General features: G+C 50.6%; 2 protein-coding genes across 3 annotated transcripts in view; one reads left to right on the top strand and one right to left on the bottom strand.

The window, feature by feature from the left end:
* Positions 1-6,542: 6,542 nt before the first annotated feature.
* Positions 6,543-12,011, bottom strand: Acsf2 (Acyl-CoA synthetase family member 2). Of its 2 annotated transcripts, XM_017900545.1 has the most exons (9): positions 11,868-12,011; positions 10,474-11,023; positions 8,770-8,953; positions 8,478-8,687; positions 8,260-8,394; positions 7,618-7,731; positions 7,299-7,535; positions 6,899-7,239; positions 6,543-6,803 (listed from the first exon to the last, which is right to left on the bottom strand). In XM_017900545.1, exons 1-8 carry the CDS (start codon positions 11,971-11,973, stop codon positions 6,943-6,945), a joined length of 1,833 nt encoding a protein of 610 aa, XP_017756034.1. In that variant the 5' UTR covers positions 11,974-12,011; the 3' UTR covers positions 6,543-6,803; positions 6,899-6,942. The 2 variants fall into 2 exon arrangements, with proteins under 2 accessions (XP_017756034.1, XP_017756025.1); XM_017900536.1 differs by having other exon boundaries at positions 6,543-7,239.
* Positions 12,012-13,327: 1,316 nt separating this feature from the next.
* nompC (no mechanoreceptor potential C) overlaps positions 13,328-18,119 on the top strand; it is a 10,557-nt gene continuing 5,765 nt past the window's right edge. Inside the window, exons 1-8 of the mRNA XM_017900479.1 lie at positions 13,328-13,688; positions 13,787-13,888; positions 14,850-14,951; positions 15,054-15,170; positions 15,760-15,960; positions 16,057-16,440; positions 16,534-16,854; positions 16,923-18,119. The exon at positions 16,923-18,119 is cut by the window's right edge and continues 64 nt beyond it. Of these exons, the coding sequence (XP_017755968.1) occupies positions 13,356-13,688; positions 13,787-13,888; positions 14,850-14,951; positions 15,054-15,170; positions 15,760-15,960; positions 16,057-16,440; positions 16,534-16,854; positions 16,923-18,119 (2,757 nt within the window). The 5' untranslated portion in view covers positions 13,328-13,355. The remainder of the gene's footprint in view (positions 13,689-13,786; positions 13,889-14,849; positions 14,952-15,053; positions 15,171-15,759; positions 15,961-16,056; positions 16,441-16,533; positions 16,855-16,922) is intronic.

The raw sequence follows: 18,119 nt of genomic DNA, 5'->3' as shown, positions 1-18,119 counted from the left end.
GCGGTGGCTGACGGTATTTAGGTATTTAATCGGAGGGAAAGAGCGGGGGCTCGGTTGCATGGGCGTGAACCGTCGACTATATTTTACCGTGAGCGGATCGGCAATCGGTATCCTTTGTTTTTCCTTGGCCGCAACTGGGCCACGAAAAACGAGAAACGAGCAACGAGACGCCCCAGAGAGCGCCACCGCTCCGTGGGGAAGAAGCATCTTTCTCCTGCACGGTAACGCCGCGGAAACGCGCCGCGTCGGAAGAAAAGCGTGCCTCTGTCGGACGTCGAATTTCGTTCGTTTACTCTGTGGGAAGCCACCGCGTTTTCCTGTCTTTCTGTCTCCGTTCCCCCCCCCCCATCCTCCTCTTCCTTTCCCGCCTTGTTTCCCGCGCGTTCATTAATTTAATCTACCACCACGTCGGAGCGACGATGCACGCGCAACACCGAGGTCACCATCGACGTCGACGATGACGACGAGGATGACGCTGAACGAGCGATGCAGCGAAGGTGCGATTTTGGGGAAATCGATCGGCGAGCCGCGTGGAAAAAACGGTCGGAAAAGAGGTGGATCGGGAGAACGGCTAAAGCGGAACGACCGTCCGGCCAGCCAACCAGTCGTACGGACGCGCGTTCCAGCGGATCCCCGGTAATCCAGTTCTCGCGAGCAGGGAACGGCCAACGGGAGGATTTAGCCGAGGGAAAATACGACGAGGCTACGCTGATCTTCCCTTAACGTTCGCCTTTGCCGCGCCTCGTAATTCGGACGAAGCATCCGCCGCCATGAAGATTCTTACGGTCGATCGGGAATAACGTCGGATTAGACGGGGGAGGAAGATCCCGCGCGCTCTATGCTCGACCGACTCTTCGTCAAAGGGAACGGGAACGCGCGCATGGCTGATGCGAATAATGCGAGACGGAGGAGTCCCTCGCCCCTTTCCGCCCGGCAAAGTAGTATGCGCGAATGTAAGAAGCTGCGTTGATTTGCGAGACGCAGAGGACGTTGACGAACAAAGGGACGAAGAAGCAGAGTACGTCGGAGTGTCGGAGCGATGGAAGAGACAGAGAACGAGAGCCCAGAGCGATTGCCATTTCGTACCTGAGGGTATCGTTGAGCGTTTCAGAGGCGAGGAAAGAAACGAGGGTGACGGGGAAGTAAAGGGGGCCGGCTAAGTGGGAACGAGGAGAGAAAGAGAAGAAGAGAGAGAGAGAGAGAGAGAGAGAGAGAACGGGTAGACTATCGTCGAAGAAAGGCCGGGAAGAACGAGTATGTATCTGCATATAACCTGGTTTCTCACTCTCGCGAACGCGAGCTTTTACGCGGGCACAGCGTGTGGGTGAGACGGAGCTGAAACGAGTTCCCTTGGGAAGTGGCCAGCCGTACCCCGTCCGTGTTCCTCGAGCCGCGTACCCCTCCGTCAGATATCCAGGAGAAGACCGACCACTCTCGGGAGACCGGACTAGTGCTTCTCAAACACAGGCCAGCCGGCCCTTCCATCCTTCATTACCCGGCTTCTCGTTCCAGCTTACCGTTCCACCGAGAGTTTTCCTCGAGTACACCCACGTGCCACGCAAACGTAAACGCAGCAACGAATCCGTGGCTCCTTTAAAGCCGACCTGTCGCTGCGTACGTGCCTCCCAACGGCGATTACGTTCCCATCCCTGGACCAGAACCGCTGCGAATTCGTCCGGAGCAAACAGGCAGCGGAATCGAGGCTCGCTCGCCCTGGCCACTGGTTCGTGATCGTTCATTGTCGTCAGCCGTGACTGATCAGCGCGTGACTAACCCGGCTTCGAGGCGCGCTGAAAAATCCGCGATCCTCGCCGGGGATCGACGGGGACGTTGCGCGATCATCGTGGTACACGCGCGTGCAATCGCGACTCAGCCTCGGAACGTCGCGACACGCGCGTGCAGACGCACGGTCACGGGAATGGATCGCGACGCGAATTGGCAGGAGCGTGGAGACCGGAACGAATGGAGCGAGTCGCGTCTGCGAGCGCGCCCGATCGCGAGCGTCGCGTCGCGAGGCTAACGAGCCACGCTTTAATAGGCAAAGTTCCGTTTCGAGTCGTAAAATCGCGACTGCCGGTGACTTTATCGATGCAGAGGCGGGAACGAAGGTAGAAGCGAAAAAGCGAAGGAAGACAGCGGACCGTGCGGACGGGAGCGAGACGAGGAGGAGCGGAAGTTGGAGAGAGACGACGGGCTCGCCGGATACGAGAGCCAGGCCAGCAATATCGAGATGAGTTATTGTTCGCGGAGCACAATACGCTCAAATATGGAACGTAGCCGAGAAATTGATAGAAAAAATCCGTACGGCTCTACCAAAGGGTTTATTAATTCCTGTCGACGTCTCTGCAAATACGTAGCACCGAAATAGTCCGCGATGAAAAAAGCGCGCGTGTTCGTGCGAGGGGGCTAACGCACAGGTGTTCGATAGGCTTGGTAGCCGGAGAGAACCGGGATGCAAAGCCGTGGCAATTTTACATAGGGGGAGGGCAAACAGTAGGCAAGGGGGACCATTCGCTGGAATTGCATTAGGCGGACGCGCTCGCGCGATACTAAACAATGTATCGCCATTAAATAGACTTAAATCGTGGGACGCGGGCCTCCCCGTCTTTGGCCGATCGATACAAGAGAATTCTCTGGCGGCCACCGTTCGTAGGGTGGATGACAGAATGAGAGAGAGAGAGAGCAAGAGAGAGAGGGTGGGCGAAAAGGAGAAAGAAGAAGGGAGAAATAGAGGGGTGAGAGGCAACCACGAGAAAACGCAGCGACAAAGGGAAATGGAGATGGAAAGAGTGGCAGTAGGGTGAGCGGGATCGAGGTTGGGGGACACGGTCCCTCGGTCCAAACCGAGCGGCACGCTTCCACCTCGCTTTCGTGCCTCGACGACGTTTGCCTCGCCGGAGAAAAACGCCGGGGACGAATGACTCCTCGTAAATCGATTACGTGGACGGAAAACGCCATGGTTTTCGGTCTCCGAACTACCCCTTCGCGTTCACCTTCCCCCTCGTTCACCGTGAAAACCGAGTTTTATCGTTATCGTTGTTCCATCGTCGGATTATTACGATTTCGCTCTCATCCACGCGGGGAACAGATCCGCGACCACCCGTCCAGTCACGCGTTCCCTTTCGAAACGCGCTTCCGATTCCGCTCCATTCCGCTCGAAACATCGCCCGTCTTCCTTCTCCGAAGCGATAACGAACGCGCGGTGAAGGTACGCAAGGTGGTTTCGTCGTCGTGCTTCGTAAACCTGTTTCTGGACGTAGGCGACCGAGCGGAAGTGAGAATTCGTCATCGCGCGTCTCTTCCATTCGATGAATTCTTCGAGGACAACGTTTCTCCCCTGTTCAGGTCGAGACGAGCCGAGCGTTTTCCTTTTGTCTCCGCTTCCGGTGCGTTTCTTTCTCTCCGGCGAGGGAATTCTCGTTCGTTTTATGGGAACGCGATAATCTTGGACCCCTCTCGCGGGATTTCCGTAGCAGCGCGCACAGCCTTACGACGATTCGGAAGGCGAGAAAAACTCGCGAGCTCTTCTCGTCCCTGGATCGTTCCGCAGCTCGAGAGACGCTCCATTAAGCTTCTTCCAGGATTTTTTGCCACGAAGAAAGACGCGGAACCGAGATTCGCTGCGCGGCAGCGATTCCATCTGCTCGCCCCTCTCTCTCACTCTCTCTCTCTCTCTCTCTCTCTCTCTCTCTCTCTCACACCTTGCCTTTCCATACTATCCCCGTCTCCTTCTTCGCCATCGTTTCGCAAAAACGTGCTCTTACGCCGGCTAAGGATTCATTGTTGCCTATTTTCCGGACGCGTAATTCGCCGTATCGCGCCTTCCTCGTCCACCGGGCTGCTCTTTCGATCGATCGATCTCCGGGGACCAACAGTCGAAACGCTTAGTGGACGCGGCGGCGGTCGAGTAGCGTTCAAACATCGGGATCGTCGCCGGAATAAGAATATCGATCCTCGGATTCGCTGGAAGCCGCGTAACCTCGATTCCAGCCAACGCTACGTGTCTACGCGTCTACGTGGTCTACGTGTCGCGACCCGGACGAAATATTCTTCCGTCTCGCCACCGGGGACCACCTTATTACTCATCGCTTTCTCCGTTCTCTCCGACACTCGGGTCCATTCTCTCGTCCTCCTGCCGGAAGCCGGCAACGTCCTGAAAGGATGAACAACGACGACCATGAGCGTCGCGACTGATTCTCTTAGCCCGTTCACCCGAGGATCCGCGCGCGCTTTCTTCCATTTCGTCGCCGCGTCGTGTCCCGTGGCGCCGAGTCGCCGCGCGTCGTATTTAAAAGAAAAATCCGTCGACTCTCGTTTCGAGGTTCACTCGTGCTCGTCGCTGTCCTCCGAGACGCGGTTTCGAAATTTCGGACAGCCACGCTGCTCTTCCCGTGGCTTTCGAAACGCGAAAGAATTCGGTGAAACCGACGAGGCTGGTCAGCCGGAGGGGACCCGAGGGGGCCCGAGGGGAAGGAGGTGGATTACGTTTACGCGGTCCGACTCTTTTATTACGCCGGTTGCCGCGATTCGCGTACCTTTCATCGATCCAGCCACTATTCGAGTGTTTGCCGTGCCCTCGAGTCGGCTGCCATCCGTTTTACTATTTGGATATTGCTGTCGTTATCCGAATAGAGGACGGTCCATCCGCTTGGCAGCCGCGTCGCGACCACCTTTTTCCAGGCGGCTCTCGCGCGGATATAGCTCGGCGAAAAACCGCGTAAAAGCAACGGTAGAAGTGGACGAGATAAAAGGTGGCGGAAACGCGGAAGACGCGGCCCGATGAGGGAAAAAGAAAACGGTGGCGATGATGGTGCACAACTTCGTTTTTAAGTAATTGCCGACCCTTTCGAGAGCTTTCATCGGGACGAAACGAAAAGCGCGAGCGAGCCTTCCTTCCCTGCGAGCATTTCTCCAGTCTCGATTAAGCGATTAAACGAACCCCCTCCGGGCTGCTCCCGTATTTAATTTACCGCCATTCTCCGCCTACTACTCTGGAATTTCTTCCATTCTTTTCCCTCCGCCCCGATCGCGCCACCTGTCCTTTACCCTTTTTATCTCTCGCTCTTTGTCCCTCTTTGTGTCTCTTCCCTACCACCCCCCGGCCCAGCCACCGCCACCCTTTATCCCGTCATCGGTCTCTTATTGTTCGCTACGCGTCGTCAACCTCTGGCGGAAATCGAGCCACGACGAAAGGCGAATCGATTATGCCCCGTCGTTCGAAAGAAATTTCGACCTGTCTGCGTCTCGGCCTGGTCCGGACGCCGGAGCAAAGGCGGACCATCTGCCAAAGGAGAGGAGCCACCGCGACGCTGCATCGACGTTTATCGGTGACTCGGAACGGTCTCGATTCGGTGACACTTGACAGCTCGTTAGCTCCTTTCCCGGACAGCAGAAACCGTGGTCACGCTCGTCTATTCCGGCTGTCGAGTCGTTGCACGGGTGCACCAATTTTCGCGCACAATTTTCCGCGTGAATCTGTCTCGGCCGAATTTACTCCGATGCCGCTATCATCCCTTCCTCTGCCTCCTCTCGTCCCGTGTTCCGTGTCCTATGCTTGTACATTCTGGCCATTCGCCAGAATTAATTCCTGTTCCTCAGACGATCCGACTACGAGCCATCTCTGACCGGTTTTTGCTGTCCCGTTCGCCGCGGAGATATTTAAAAACGTCTCGGCGCTCTTCCTTTTAGCTGTTCTACGTGGCAAAAATCACTTTCCCTCCATCTCGATAGAATCGCTTCCAACCGAACAAGAGGAACGCACACGTATGTACGTATGGGTACGTAAGTACGTATCGTCGCGCGAGAGAAAATACCGGTCGATATCTAATATCTATTCCCATGTGTGTTTCTTTTCAAGCGGAATGTACTCCTACGCGGCCGATAGTAATAGAAGACGAAGAAAACGGAGGAGAAACAGAAGCAGGAGCTGCGGCAGAGGGGAGAGGCTGGACAGTGATTTCGTCCATCTCGACAGACGCCGGAGAAAACGGCAGGTGTTCGTTGCGGAGCAGCTGCAATCACGACCACCATCTGCCGCAGTAATGCACGCCTCTTCCAAGTCTTCCAGTCTTGGAGAAGCGAGACTCGCTGCCCGAGGCATCCATCCTCAATTAGACGCCACCTGAAACACGTGCCCCTCTCGAATCCGTGGATTTCGATGGCTTCTTTCTTCTCCACCCTTATCTCTTTCTTTTTCTCCCTGCTTCTCTTCTTCGAATCCTTTTCTCTTTACCGGTTCTCTCCGCTTCCTATCCTCGCGTTCCAAGGTTTCCTTCCTTTTTTTCCACACCGCGCGTCATTATCCTTTGCTTCCTGGTACCGTGTCATCGATCACCGATCACCGTTTTTCGCGACAGTTGGCAAGCACGAGTCTTTGCGTAAGCGTAAAAACGCTTTTGACACGTGCTGTCGCAGAAAATGCGAATCCGAACAAGAGATCCGGGATATCGCGTTACGGCTCGACTTCGTTCGAAAGTGTAGCTGCCGAAATAAAGTTGACAATTCCCTGAAATTAATTCGCATTTGTACAATTTTTACCGGCATTTATTGGGATTAACGCTAAGAGAGAGTTACATGACACGACACGACACGGAAATACAGTTTGAATTTAACTAAAATAAAACCATGTCGTATTTCGTTTACCAGTTCGATGGTAAGCGTTATGCTCGAGCGACGCCAATTCGACCATGCGTGAGATAGCTTTCTACTTTGCCGACTTTACCGATGATGACTCGATAGAGGAATACGTGGCGCCATCCTATCATCGACCTCTCGAACTCGTCTCGCAATCCCGTTGATCTTATCTTCTTACGCAATGTATAAAATAATCAAACGTTCATCGATATTATCGCAAGATCGCGTATACTGATATCAGAGAGAAACTAAGATAGAGTTTTACGTGTTATTGATTTCCTCAGAGGCGATATAACAAATGCGATTTCTCTACGTTGTCGGACTAGTAGGAATCACTTGCTCGCGTTCCATTTCTTGCTTCAATTTATACTTTTGTATCTTCCCGCTGGCCGTCTTTGGATATTCCGTTACGTATTCCACGTAACGCGGAATCTTAAAGTGTGCCATACGACTCTTACAATACTCCTTCAATTCTTCCTTGCCGAGAGTCGCGTCGCTTCGAAGGCGCACGCATGCACACACCTCTTCCCCGTACACCTCGTCATAGGCGCCGATAACTTGCGCCTCAACCACCAGGGGGTGCGTCATCAGCACATCCTCGATCTCCTAGAACACGATTTATCGAATAAGTAAAATCAAATGCAACAACTAGTCTGTCGTCGTACTTTTGGAAAAATGTTCTCGCCTCCCCGAATTAGCATGTCTTTCAGTCTACCGACTATTTGCCCGTATCCGTCAGGTCTTAAGACGAACAGATCACCTGTCTTGAACCAGCCATCTTTGCTAAAAGCCTTTCTAGTCGCCTCTTCGTCGTTCCAATATTTCTGCATAATGGAATATCCTCGAACCCACAGTTCACCGGTTGTGCCAAACGGTACAACCTTGCCACTCTCATCGGCAACCTTCGCAACGAAAAATGAAGAAAGAAAATTTCTAAAGATGAATCCGATAATCGACAAACACTTTGAATAATTATTTATTTACCATGACTTCGACGTGATTAGTCAGATAACCGACCGTATTGTCCGTCAACGAGTGCTCTTCGTTGGGCAGCGACTGGAAGACGATGGCTGTCGTCTCTGTAAGGCCGTATACCGTCTGCCGAGCATCAAGAATCGCGTAATTCGTTAGTCCAAACGACAGAACATGGTGGACAGCAATTCTCGCCGCACCAACAATCTCGGAACCCGATTTCGCGAAAGAGAACGTTATTGATCGAGGCCAAGAAACGATATTTCTCCTCGCGGAATCGTATTTATGCATACGAACCGAGGAGTTGCCTGTGCAAGATATGTGCATAGATAACGCGGGAACGCGACGCGTTATGTCGAGCCGAATTAAGTACGATCCCGTCGCCGTGTCGACGACCTTCGTATAGATCTCCGCAGTCCATGAAAGTCCGCATGAATTTCGAAAATTGCAGTCACCGAGATAAATCCCGCTGACGATCGTTGTAATGGAGACGGCGCAAATTACACGGCTTAATTTTTCTAAGCGAATTGTACAACTGCGACACAGCGAACACGATTACCTTGACATAACAGGCGTGCCTGTACATGCTCGTTGAAACGATTCTAAGGAGAACGAAGTGTTAATTAAAATTATAAGGGAATTCCAAATTTTTACCTTTACGTTGTCGAAATTGAAGTACTCCCTTATACTTCTGAACAGCTTCGGCGATGCGGGAGAACCACCGGTGATGCCATGGGCTAAAGTTATCGGTGGAGGTTGAAGTCGTTGGCACGCATCCAACAGATTGATCTGTCGTGATATTAAGCACTGATAATTATTTACGCGTTTATTACGTTTATCGCGATACTTTCGAGTCATCATCGTTACCTTACCCACATCGTTGGTGTTCCATAAACGGTGTTGCAGCCCTCCCGTAGTATCGCATCCACCGACTTCACGGGGTTGAACGTGCGGGAGGGTAGCACCATAGTGATACCCCCGTGAAGCATGCAGAGCAATCCTTTAATGGTGCCGAATGCGTGAAAGAATGGCACATTTAAGCAAACCCTCTGTCCAACGGTGAACCCTGATCTTACGATAGCCTAGATTAAATCTCAAACACGTGAAATAAAACCTCGCTATACTGGGGGAATTCGCCATCGTCGGACTGGCTGTGGACATTACCTGTTTCGAGTTATTCAATATGGAGAACTGCGATAAGAGCGTGGCTTTCGGTCTGCCAGTGGTCCCAGAGGTGAACTGTATGTTGGTACCGCTGTTGCAGGATATTCGGTCCTGTTCCTTCGCGATCCGTTCCACCTCGGTCCTGGACGCGAGCTCCTCCACGTCGCTGAATCGACGAGTCCCACTGCAACAAATCGAATACACGTTAGTCGATCGACGAACTGATCGTGTCAAGGTGACGATCTTCGACAGAAAAGGAATCGATGCGAAACGGTCTACACGTGTTGCAATACACTCTGATGCAGGTATGGGTTTCTAGGGTTGAACCCGTATAGCTCGTGGCGTAATGCCAACGTTGTAACACGTTTTACGCAGGTTCAGGATTTCAACGCCAACGCGAATGTCAACAGGAATAGAGCATATCGGTTATAAAATCGATTGCATAGGAGATGAAAGACCAAAGGGAAACGGAGAAAGGAAATGCTCTAATTCTGCATTGTTAGAGCTAATGCGACATCGAGGATATGGCATGCGGTTAAGGCATTCGATTAAGGCAGTGTCGGAGGTTCCACTAGTGCAATTTCACGCCAGTTATCGAGTAATTCTTGAGAGCAAACATTCGCTATCGGTACCACGTCTCGCCTGTCGAAAGGCGCAACGGTATCGAGCCTTGTCCATCAACCAGAACGGTATACCGATTCTTGTATCGATGCAAGCCGCGTTCGATACCGATACGTCGATACAAATCTACACGCATTTGGAACTACACGGCGAGAGCTGCAAGTCAATGGATTTATCGCAACAACGTTTCAACGCGCGTTGACGGCTTCACTGTCTATAGAGCAGCGGCTGACCATTAACCTAATTGCACGTCGGTGATTCCTTTTCACGGATAGAGATTATTAATCAAATCGAGCCGATGATCGAGCAAAAGTTTGAAAATTACGAGACACGGCTGGGAATAGATCGACCGAACGAGGTCGGTGCTAAACGATCAATCGGTCTGCCAGCCGGTACAGCTAGCCTGATTGTGGCCTGAAATCACAGGACGGAGGGACCCGGGCTCGCGCTTTTAGGAAATTACCAAGCGTTTCGGCTAATTTGCTTCCGTTCATTCCGCCGGATCATTACCGATTTGCGGTTCATTCGACGTTCCATCCAATGTCGCGTCTGTGGTGTCCGATTCGGATGAACGAAAACGAAAGGAACGAGCGTGTCGCGTGGCCTACGCGAATCCTTTACGGTCGCGGCAGTAAACGCCACCTGACCCACCGATTAACCCGACGTCTAAGTCGAGAAACAGGCTGTGCGTCGATCGTTGCCGCGTTTTACTCGCACGCGATATTCATGAATCAAGAGATCCCGCGAGCAGCCAGCGCGAGAACAGGTTCAAACTTTGCAGGCAGACATGTCCACCGTCTCCAGAGGCCCGATACGACCGCGTTTCCTAAGGACCAAGGATTTACGTGTACTTCGTCGCTGACCTGTCCCTTTATCGACCCGACGTTACCGCCGGATACCAAGAGTTATCGCGCCTTGTCCGTTCCTGTGCTTAAATTAGACGAAATTCCAAGGAAACTTGGATATATCATTCGCGAAAGATAGAGTCACACGAGCGGCGTCCTAAGCGACAGCAGTCGTTTCGTATTTCGCATCTAGGATTTGCAGGCAACTATGCTAGACGTTGATCGAACATTTCCTTACGTCACGTGATCCTTCGAATAGATAATTATGTGTTCCAAACTGGGGCACGTTTGCTGAGCTTCAAGTAGCATGCGTGGATAGTCCTGCGTTTTTAAATTCTCGGGTGATATCACAGCCTTTACGACGACCTTTTGCAAACAGTAGGTGAGCTCCTCCATTTGATAGCTGGGATTGATCGCGACCAGGATAAAACCCGCCCTCACGGCGGACATGAAGGTGATCACCCATTCCACGTCGTTGGGACCCCATATACCCAATCGGTCGCCGTGTTTCAGGCCCAGTTTCGTTAAGCCAGCTGCTAAACGATCGGCACGACGAATAAGCTCCGAGAATGTCAATCGTACATCCTGATGAAGGGACACCACGCACTCTCGGTCAGGCCACCTCTCTGCCGCCGTTCCTAGTAAGTTTCCGATAGTCTCGTGCATCAAGGGCACCTCTCCGTCACTCGACATGTAAGCCGCGTTTTTTTCGTATTTTTGCTTCTCTTCGTGACACAGGCGACATCGTTGGCTCAAAACGCCGTGACATCTCCAGCCTCGTCGACGTGCTAGACAGAGTATTAGAGAAACTCGCTTTTAATAACTCTTAACGAACTTGCTCGCCTTAATGTTCGAACACCTTCACAATTTTCACCTGGTATTATACTCGTATTTCGATTAAATATTTATGTAGAAACGAAAAGTCAATGGAGAAAATCGAATTACGATATATAAAGACCATCAGTACGAAGAACTTGAATTTGGTGCAAATTATTGGTTGAAATATTTAAAAAATTATCATGCGAAGACAATGGCTAATCTATATGTCCTATTAATATTTATACACTTTGTAAATTTGCGTTTCATTAGTATCGTAACAGATATTTTTGCAGACTCTTGAATAATGTAACGCATAAAGATAAAATACATTACATAATATTATTTTCCACTAATAATTTCATAGCTAAAGTGTGGTACTATGCGATATGATAAGGAAAGGTAATAAAAAGATAACTACATTCAGTTCTCTACTACATTCAGAAAAATATTTACAATTATCTGTCATTCGCAAGACTCGTTTATCTGCTTTCTATACCTATGTTATCATTTTCAATTGATTCCAATTGATTTCTTTGCTAGATATTGCTTGCTAATCCTAAGTTCGTAATACTACCGTATCATTTGTTAACACTGAAGAATTGTATATTGTTGTAAATATATTACACACGCGCTATCTTCTTGCCCGGAAGTGCACATATCGTAATTCAATTTCCCTTGTCGACTGTTTCTTCCTGCGCAAGTATTTAATCGAAATATGGAATATGCGAGCGAAATGTATAAAATTTTCCGAACATCAACACAAGTATGTGTCTTTTCCAGTTACATAATCGTCACGCGTATCCACTTACTCACCAGATGACAAGTTTTCCGATATTGCGATAGAAAAATTTCTATGGTATACTCGAAAAATAGCGACTCGAATCGAGGACAAATTCTTGATTATTCTATAACGAAACATTTCCTTCGAATGACGAATTACACGAATCTCACGACCAAGAACACGGTACCTTTCTCGATGAAACACGAACGACACAGTCGGAACGGAGCAATGACACAACGATTCGCAACGATCTTCTAATTCTGGTTATCACGAATGTCACGTATATTGTGATTATTGGTGTTCTCACGGTCTAATATTTATTATTTCCGTATAGTCAAGTGCTCGCTACCCATAATTACACTTGTACACGATGTTAAACAGACAGTCGAAGTCCAGCTATCGATAATCTTTACACTTCGACAATACGATCGTTTGACCTCTGATATGCTACTGACACTTCGTTTTATACAGATAGACGTGGACGCCTTGCGTAATACAACGAAGCAACTCCAATGAATTAAATACCTCTGCATAAAGAAGGCAGGACTGGATAGCCAAGCGTGGTCACCCCACTCTACAGCGAAGAGATAAATACAATGTTATTCGTAATCTCGCGATACGTTAATTTGTACCAGGCGGCAGGGTCAACTCGCAACTGACAGAAAGAACGCAAAAACGAGGCTACATTACCGACGACTCTTTTGAAACATAGTACAAGCATTTCCGCCGAAACATTGGAATGCAAATACCAAAGAAGGAAAAGAGAAGGTAGCCGAAGAAAAAAGAATGATAGGTAGGAAAAGTAAATCGTTCGGAGCAAAAGGGGTAGAACGGTTACAGTCTAAGACCAGAGGACTCCAGATAGGTGGATGGCGTGCCTGCTGGCCTGTGCCGGAAGTCGCGTGTCGACGTCGACCATGCCACCACCGTACCACCTTCTGCTCCCCACCCCTGGAGGTAGCTTTCGCGGCTCCACCGAACCACCACCGCCACTGCTACCACCGCCGAGTTCGCCATCGGTTTACTGCATTTTCTTAACATTCAACGTAGCGAGGGCTACCCGGTAGCCAGCGGGTGAGCCGGTTAGACGAGGCAACACGCATCCGTGTAACCGGCCGAATCGAGTTGCTCGTTGGTGTGTATACGGTTACCCTGTAGATTCGCGCACAACCGTGACAGTGATTGGTCGATCCTGCTCGAGCAGCGAGAGAGTCGAGAGAAGGCAACCCTTCGCGGGTTTACCCTACGAAACGTCTTCAGAATCGTCAGGATAAACGCGGTGTTAGCACGCGTTCCACCGAGTCGCTCGAAGACCAATGGCACGATAGAGTTCTTCTCTCCTCGTCGTTGATACTCTGAAAGTATTTAAACAGATTAAACAGTAGCGGTAGATTCGTAACGGTTTAGAAACGCGGCCGATCGAAAGCAACGACAGGGAAAATGTGATAACGTGGCAAACGAATCGGTTGTTCGCGAAACATGTCGGGGCTCTGCGATGAGAGACCCACGTACGGAGTACCATGAGCAGTAACAGTAAGAAGACGTCGGGTGGGAAGGACGAAAAGAAGACTCCCTCCAGCAAAGAAGAAAGCCCGGTGACTGGGAAGGATGAGTCCGGAGGATCGGCCTCGACGGGAAGCACCAGCGGAGGGACGAGCGCGGATGGAACGCAGCCTGGAAGTAAGCCTGGATCGGCAGGAGCCACCAGCAGGGAAGCCGCACAAAAGCTCCTCGGGCTTGCCGCGCGTGGAGAATGGGCACCGGTGGACCAGCTGCTCAAATCTTTGGAGAAGGCGGTGCAAAGTGTCGGAGAGGATGGTCCTCTTGCTCCTCTTGCCGGTGTCATGGACCCGGTTAGTCTGGAAAGAAGATTGACTAATTAGCTAATTGGAGAAACTGTTTGTGGCACTCTAACTTAATCATTGCACGATGAATTTGTTTCTGATCACAGGCGACGGGCATGACACCTCTGATGTACGCGGTGAAGGATAATCGCACGGGATTGCTCGATCGAATGATCGAGCTGGGGGCGGACGTGGGCGCCAGAAACAACGCAAGTATTTCGAGAAACACCTCGGTGACATAGTCTACCGTGGTTTCGTGGATAATGCATGAATGGTAGATTCGAAGAATTTTTCGTCGATCCCTCGTGGTCCCGCCTCGCGATTTCTTCGAAAAAGCGATGTACGTTTTCGTGCGAAGTACGATCCTAGCCGTGGCGATATCGGCTTTTGGATAAGTTCGTGGCGACGTTGCGTGGCGCTGACATATAATATTCGAGCACCTGCGTGGTCATAACCAGTGCAGACCATGGAACGTATATAGTTAACGATCTCCTTGTAATCCGTGTTAAGCTAAGGTGGGTAAGATCGCGTGAAGGAGGGCCAAGGCCAAGGGGTTTACCGACGAGGTTAGAAAGTAAGCAAGGAAGTAGGCCGACGAGTCAGTAGGACGAAAAAGTAGTTCGATTCCAGGTGCTGATTAGGCGACTTCTAAATTCTATTGGCGCGTTTCTTCGTGGCCTTCATGCTCACGCGGCGACGCCTACGCTTGACCAATCCTAAAAACCCCTGACAGACTAAGACCCTAGTGGCCAATTGTGACGTGGCCCGTGGGCATTCCCGTGATTACGCAAGCTCCGAGAACTTGCAAGAATTTTGCAAAAAAGCTGGACGCGCCCCTTCATTAGGTCTGACTAATAGCTAATCGCAAGCATCGGGGTTTCTAGCCCCACCCAACGCGTCGGTTCGACGTCATTTTAAAATCGTTCGACGATAAGCCATTCGTTTTATTCTGGGCGCGGCAAAACGCGATTTATAACCCGGTTTCCATACTAGCCACTTGACCCAGCGAATCTTGCTGGATTCCGCGATTTATTTTCACCGTCCGTAGCTAGCCAAAGCTATTCCGTTCGATCGAGCGGAAGTAACTATGGCAGAAAGATGAAAGTCCTGCATAGATCATCCGTTGAAAAAGTCCGTAGCGTTAACAAAATTCACCTTGCTCTTTCATAGGATAATTACAATGCTCTTCACATCGCGGCAATGTACTCGAGGGAGGACGTCGTCAAGTTACTCTTGTCGAAACGAGGCGTCGATCCTTATGCCACTGGGGGAGTACGAATTTTTCTTTCTTCCTTTCTTTCTTTCTTTCTTTCTTTCTTTCCAGCCTTTTAACCGATTAAAGTACGCCATGTCTTTTTCATCCTTCGAGTACAGCCCAGGCAACAAACTGCTGTGCATTTGGTCGCGTCCAGACAAACAGGCACCGCGACTTCGATTCTACGAGCGTTGCTGGCCGCCGCCGGTCGAGACATCAGGTTGAAAGTTGATGGGGTAAGTAGTACGTCGAACAGATCTAAATCGTAATCGAACCTTTAATTACTTATCGTTTGCAACGCGAGCATATTTCTTTTATCAAACCTTAATCGAATTAATAGTTTTTCTGCGATTTCTATCGCCCATTGCTCCCGATTCTCGTCCAGGTTTCTCGCGTGACGCGAATGATGGCGCAGGACTATCGCAGCCTGGTACCGAACAGCTGTCATAATTCTCCGCTAGCTCGTTTCTTCGTCGTCGTCTTCTTCTTCCTCTTCTTTTTCTACCACCCTCCTGCACATTTCCATCTATTTTCCCTTCTTACTCGCACGCACACTCGCCAGCTTCCTAATGTTCCTACGTTCTTTGTCTCATAAACGAGCAAGATTATGCGATTCCGAGAGAAACCGCTCGCCAACATCGATATTTACGTCTACATACGAATGTGGCTATTTATGGAAATCGCAGGACGAATTCGTTTTTCTTCCTCCATGAAAATCGATCCGGCTAGTCGACTGATGTCTCTAGATATCGGGACGAAAATTCGCTGTATTCGGTAGGAAATTGCTGCGGGTGCAACGTTGTTGCATTCCATAATGTGTTGCAGAAAGGAAAAATACCTTTACTGTTGGCGGTGGAAGCTGGAAACCAATCGATGTGCAGGGAACTGTTAGCTCAACAGGCACCGGATCAGCTTCGTACCACCACTCCAACAGGGGACTCGGCTCTTCATCTGGCAGCTAGAAGAAGAGACATCGATATGGTGCGGATATTGGTAGATTACGGAACGGTCGTCGATATGCAAAATGTACGATAAAATTTCGTAATTCCGAAGCTCAGATTAGCTCGCTTATAGCAAATAGTATAATACCTATCGGTGTATAACTTTTTCCGAATATTGCAGGGCGATGGACAAACCGCGTTGCATATAGCGAGCGCCGAGGGCGACGAGACCCTCGTCAAGTACTTTTACGGTGTCAGGGCATCGGCCTCCATCACCGATCATCAGGATCGCACCCCTATGCACTTGGCGGCGGAGAACGGACACGCTTCTATTATTGAATTGCTGGCCGACAAATTCAAAGCCAGCATATTCGAAAGGACGAAGGATGGCTCGACGCTGATGCACATAGCGTCGTTGAACGGCCACTCGGAATGTGCGACGATGCTTTTCAAGAAGGGTGTCTACTTACACATGCCGAATAAGCGTGGTGCTAGGTCGATTCACACGGCAGCCAAGTACGGTCATGTCGGTATCATAAGCACTCTCTTGCAGCGAGGGGAAAAGGTATTAGAATGGAGACCGTCGAATCGAATTTTCGTTCGATTAATCATAAGAATGAAGCACGAGTTGGTACCGCGAACGTTCTTTGCCATTCAGGTGGACGCAACCACGAATGACAATTATACAGCTCTACACATAGCCGTGGAGAATGCAAAGCCTGCAGTAGTGGAGACTCTGCTAGGATACGGGGCAGAAGTTCACGTTAGAGGAGGGAAGCTACGGGAAACACCTCTCCACATAGCAGCCAGAGTACCCGATGGTGACAGATGCGCACTGATGCTACTGAAATCCGGTGCAGGGCCGAATTTGACCACCGATGACGGTCAAACACCTGTGCACGTAGCGGCGAGTCACGGGAATTTGGCGACGTTGAGACTCCTTCTGGAGGATGGCGGGGATCCTATGTACAAGTCTAAGGTAGGATCCCTTGATTTCCCATTTGTTTCTTTATCTTCCTAATTCCGCATTAGCACGCTCTTCGACAGAACGGGGAAACGCCGTTACACCTGGCCTGTAGGGGATGTAAGGCCGACGTAGTCCGGCATTTGATCGAATTTGTGAGAGAAAGAAAGGGTACGGAAACAGCGACAGCTTACGTCAATAGCTTGACGAACGAGGGAGCGAGCGCTTTGCATTACGCCGCTCAAATCGAACCATCGGAAGTTGTTACACCCGGCGATGATCGTGCAGTTATTCGAGCTCTTCTAGAGGGTGGGGCTGACGTGTCGCTACAGACGAAACAGGCTCAAGAGTCGGCGTTCCATCACTGCGCATTAGCTGGAAACAACGAAGTTCTATCAGAGATGATAAGCGGTATGTCCGCGACGGAAGTGCAGAAAGCGTTAAATCGTCAAAGCGCGGTCGGCTGGACTCCGTTGCTGATCGCTGCTCACCGCGGTCACATGGAGCTGGTCACCACGCTGCTGGCGAATCACGCGAGGGTGGACGTGTTCGACCTCGAGGGTAGATCTGCTCTTCACTTAGCCGCCGAGCACGGCTACCTCCAAGTCTGCGACGCGCTGCTGGCAAACAAAGCATTCATAAACTCAAAGTCTAGAGTCGGTAGAACGGCATTGCACTTGGCAGCGATGAACGGCTACTCGCACCTCGTCAAGTTCCTCGTGCAGGACCACGGGGCTGCGATAGACGTTCTTACGCTGAGAAAACAGACACCCCTTCATTTGGCAGCCGGTGCTGGCCAACTGGAAGTGTGCAAGCTTCTACTCGAACTCGGGGCGAGTATAGACGCGACCGATGACCAGGGTCAGAAACCGATTCACGCTGCAGCGATGAACAACTATGCGGAGGTAGCGCAACTGTTCCTCCAAAGGCATCCCAGCTTGGTGATGGCGTGTACCAAAGATGGAAACACGTGCGCCCACATAGCGGCGATGCAGGGCAGCGTGCGCGTGATCGAAGAATTGATGAAATTTGACCGGCAAGGTGTCATCTCTGCGAGAAACAAGTTAACCGAAGCGACGCCTCTTCAGCTGGCGGCCGAGGGAGGACACGCCGAGGTGGTTAAAGCGTTAGTAAGAGCGGGTGCGTCTTGCGCGGATGAAAATCGGGCAGGATTCACCGCGGTTCATTTGGCTGCACAGCACGGACATGGTCAGGTATTGGAAGTGATGAGATCTTCTCAGTCTCTTCGTATATCCAGTAAGAAGCTCGGCGTTACCGCT

Source organism: Eufriesea mexicana, unplaced genomic scaffold (genome assembly GCF_001483705.2).
Source record: "Eufriesea mexicana isolate 0111107269 unplaced genomic scaffold, ASM148370v2 scaffold474474835, whole genome shotgun sequence".
NCBI classification, from domain to species: domain Eukaryota; kingdom Metazoa; phylum Arthropoda; class Insecta; order Hymenoptera; family Apidae; genus Eufriesea; species Eufriesea mexicana.
This window is presented reverse-complemented; position numbering and strand designations above follow the sequence as displayed.

Excerpts from the sequence above, each read along its gene's own strand:
- Acsf2 (XM_017900536.1), bottom strand. The coding sequence starts at position 11,973 with ATGTTTCGTTATAGAATAATCAAGAATTTGTCCTCGATTCGAGTCGCT. Across the intron at positions 8,395-8,477 it reads ATGGAACACCAACGATGTGG|ATCAATCTGTTGGATGCGTG; the intron begins GTAAGGTAACGA and ends ATATCACGACAG. Across the intron at positions 7,240-7,298 it reads GCGAGAACATTTTTCCAAAA|GAGATCGAGGATGTGCTGAT; the intron begins GTACGACGACAG and ends ATCGTGTTCTAG.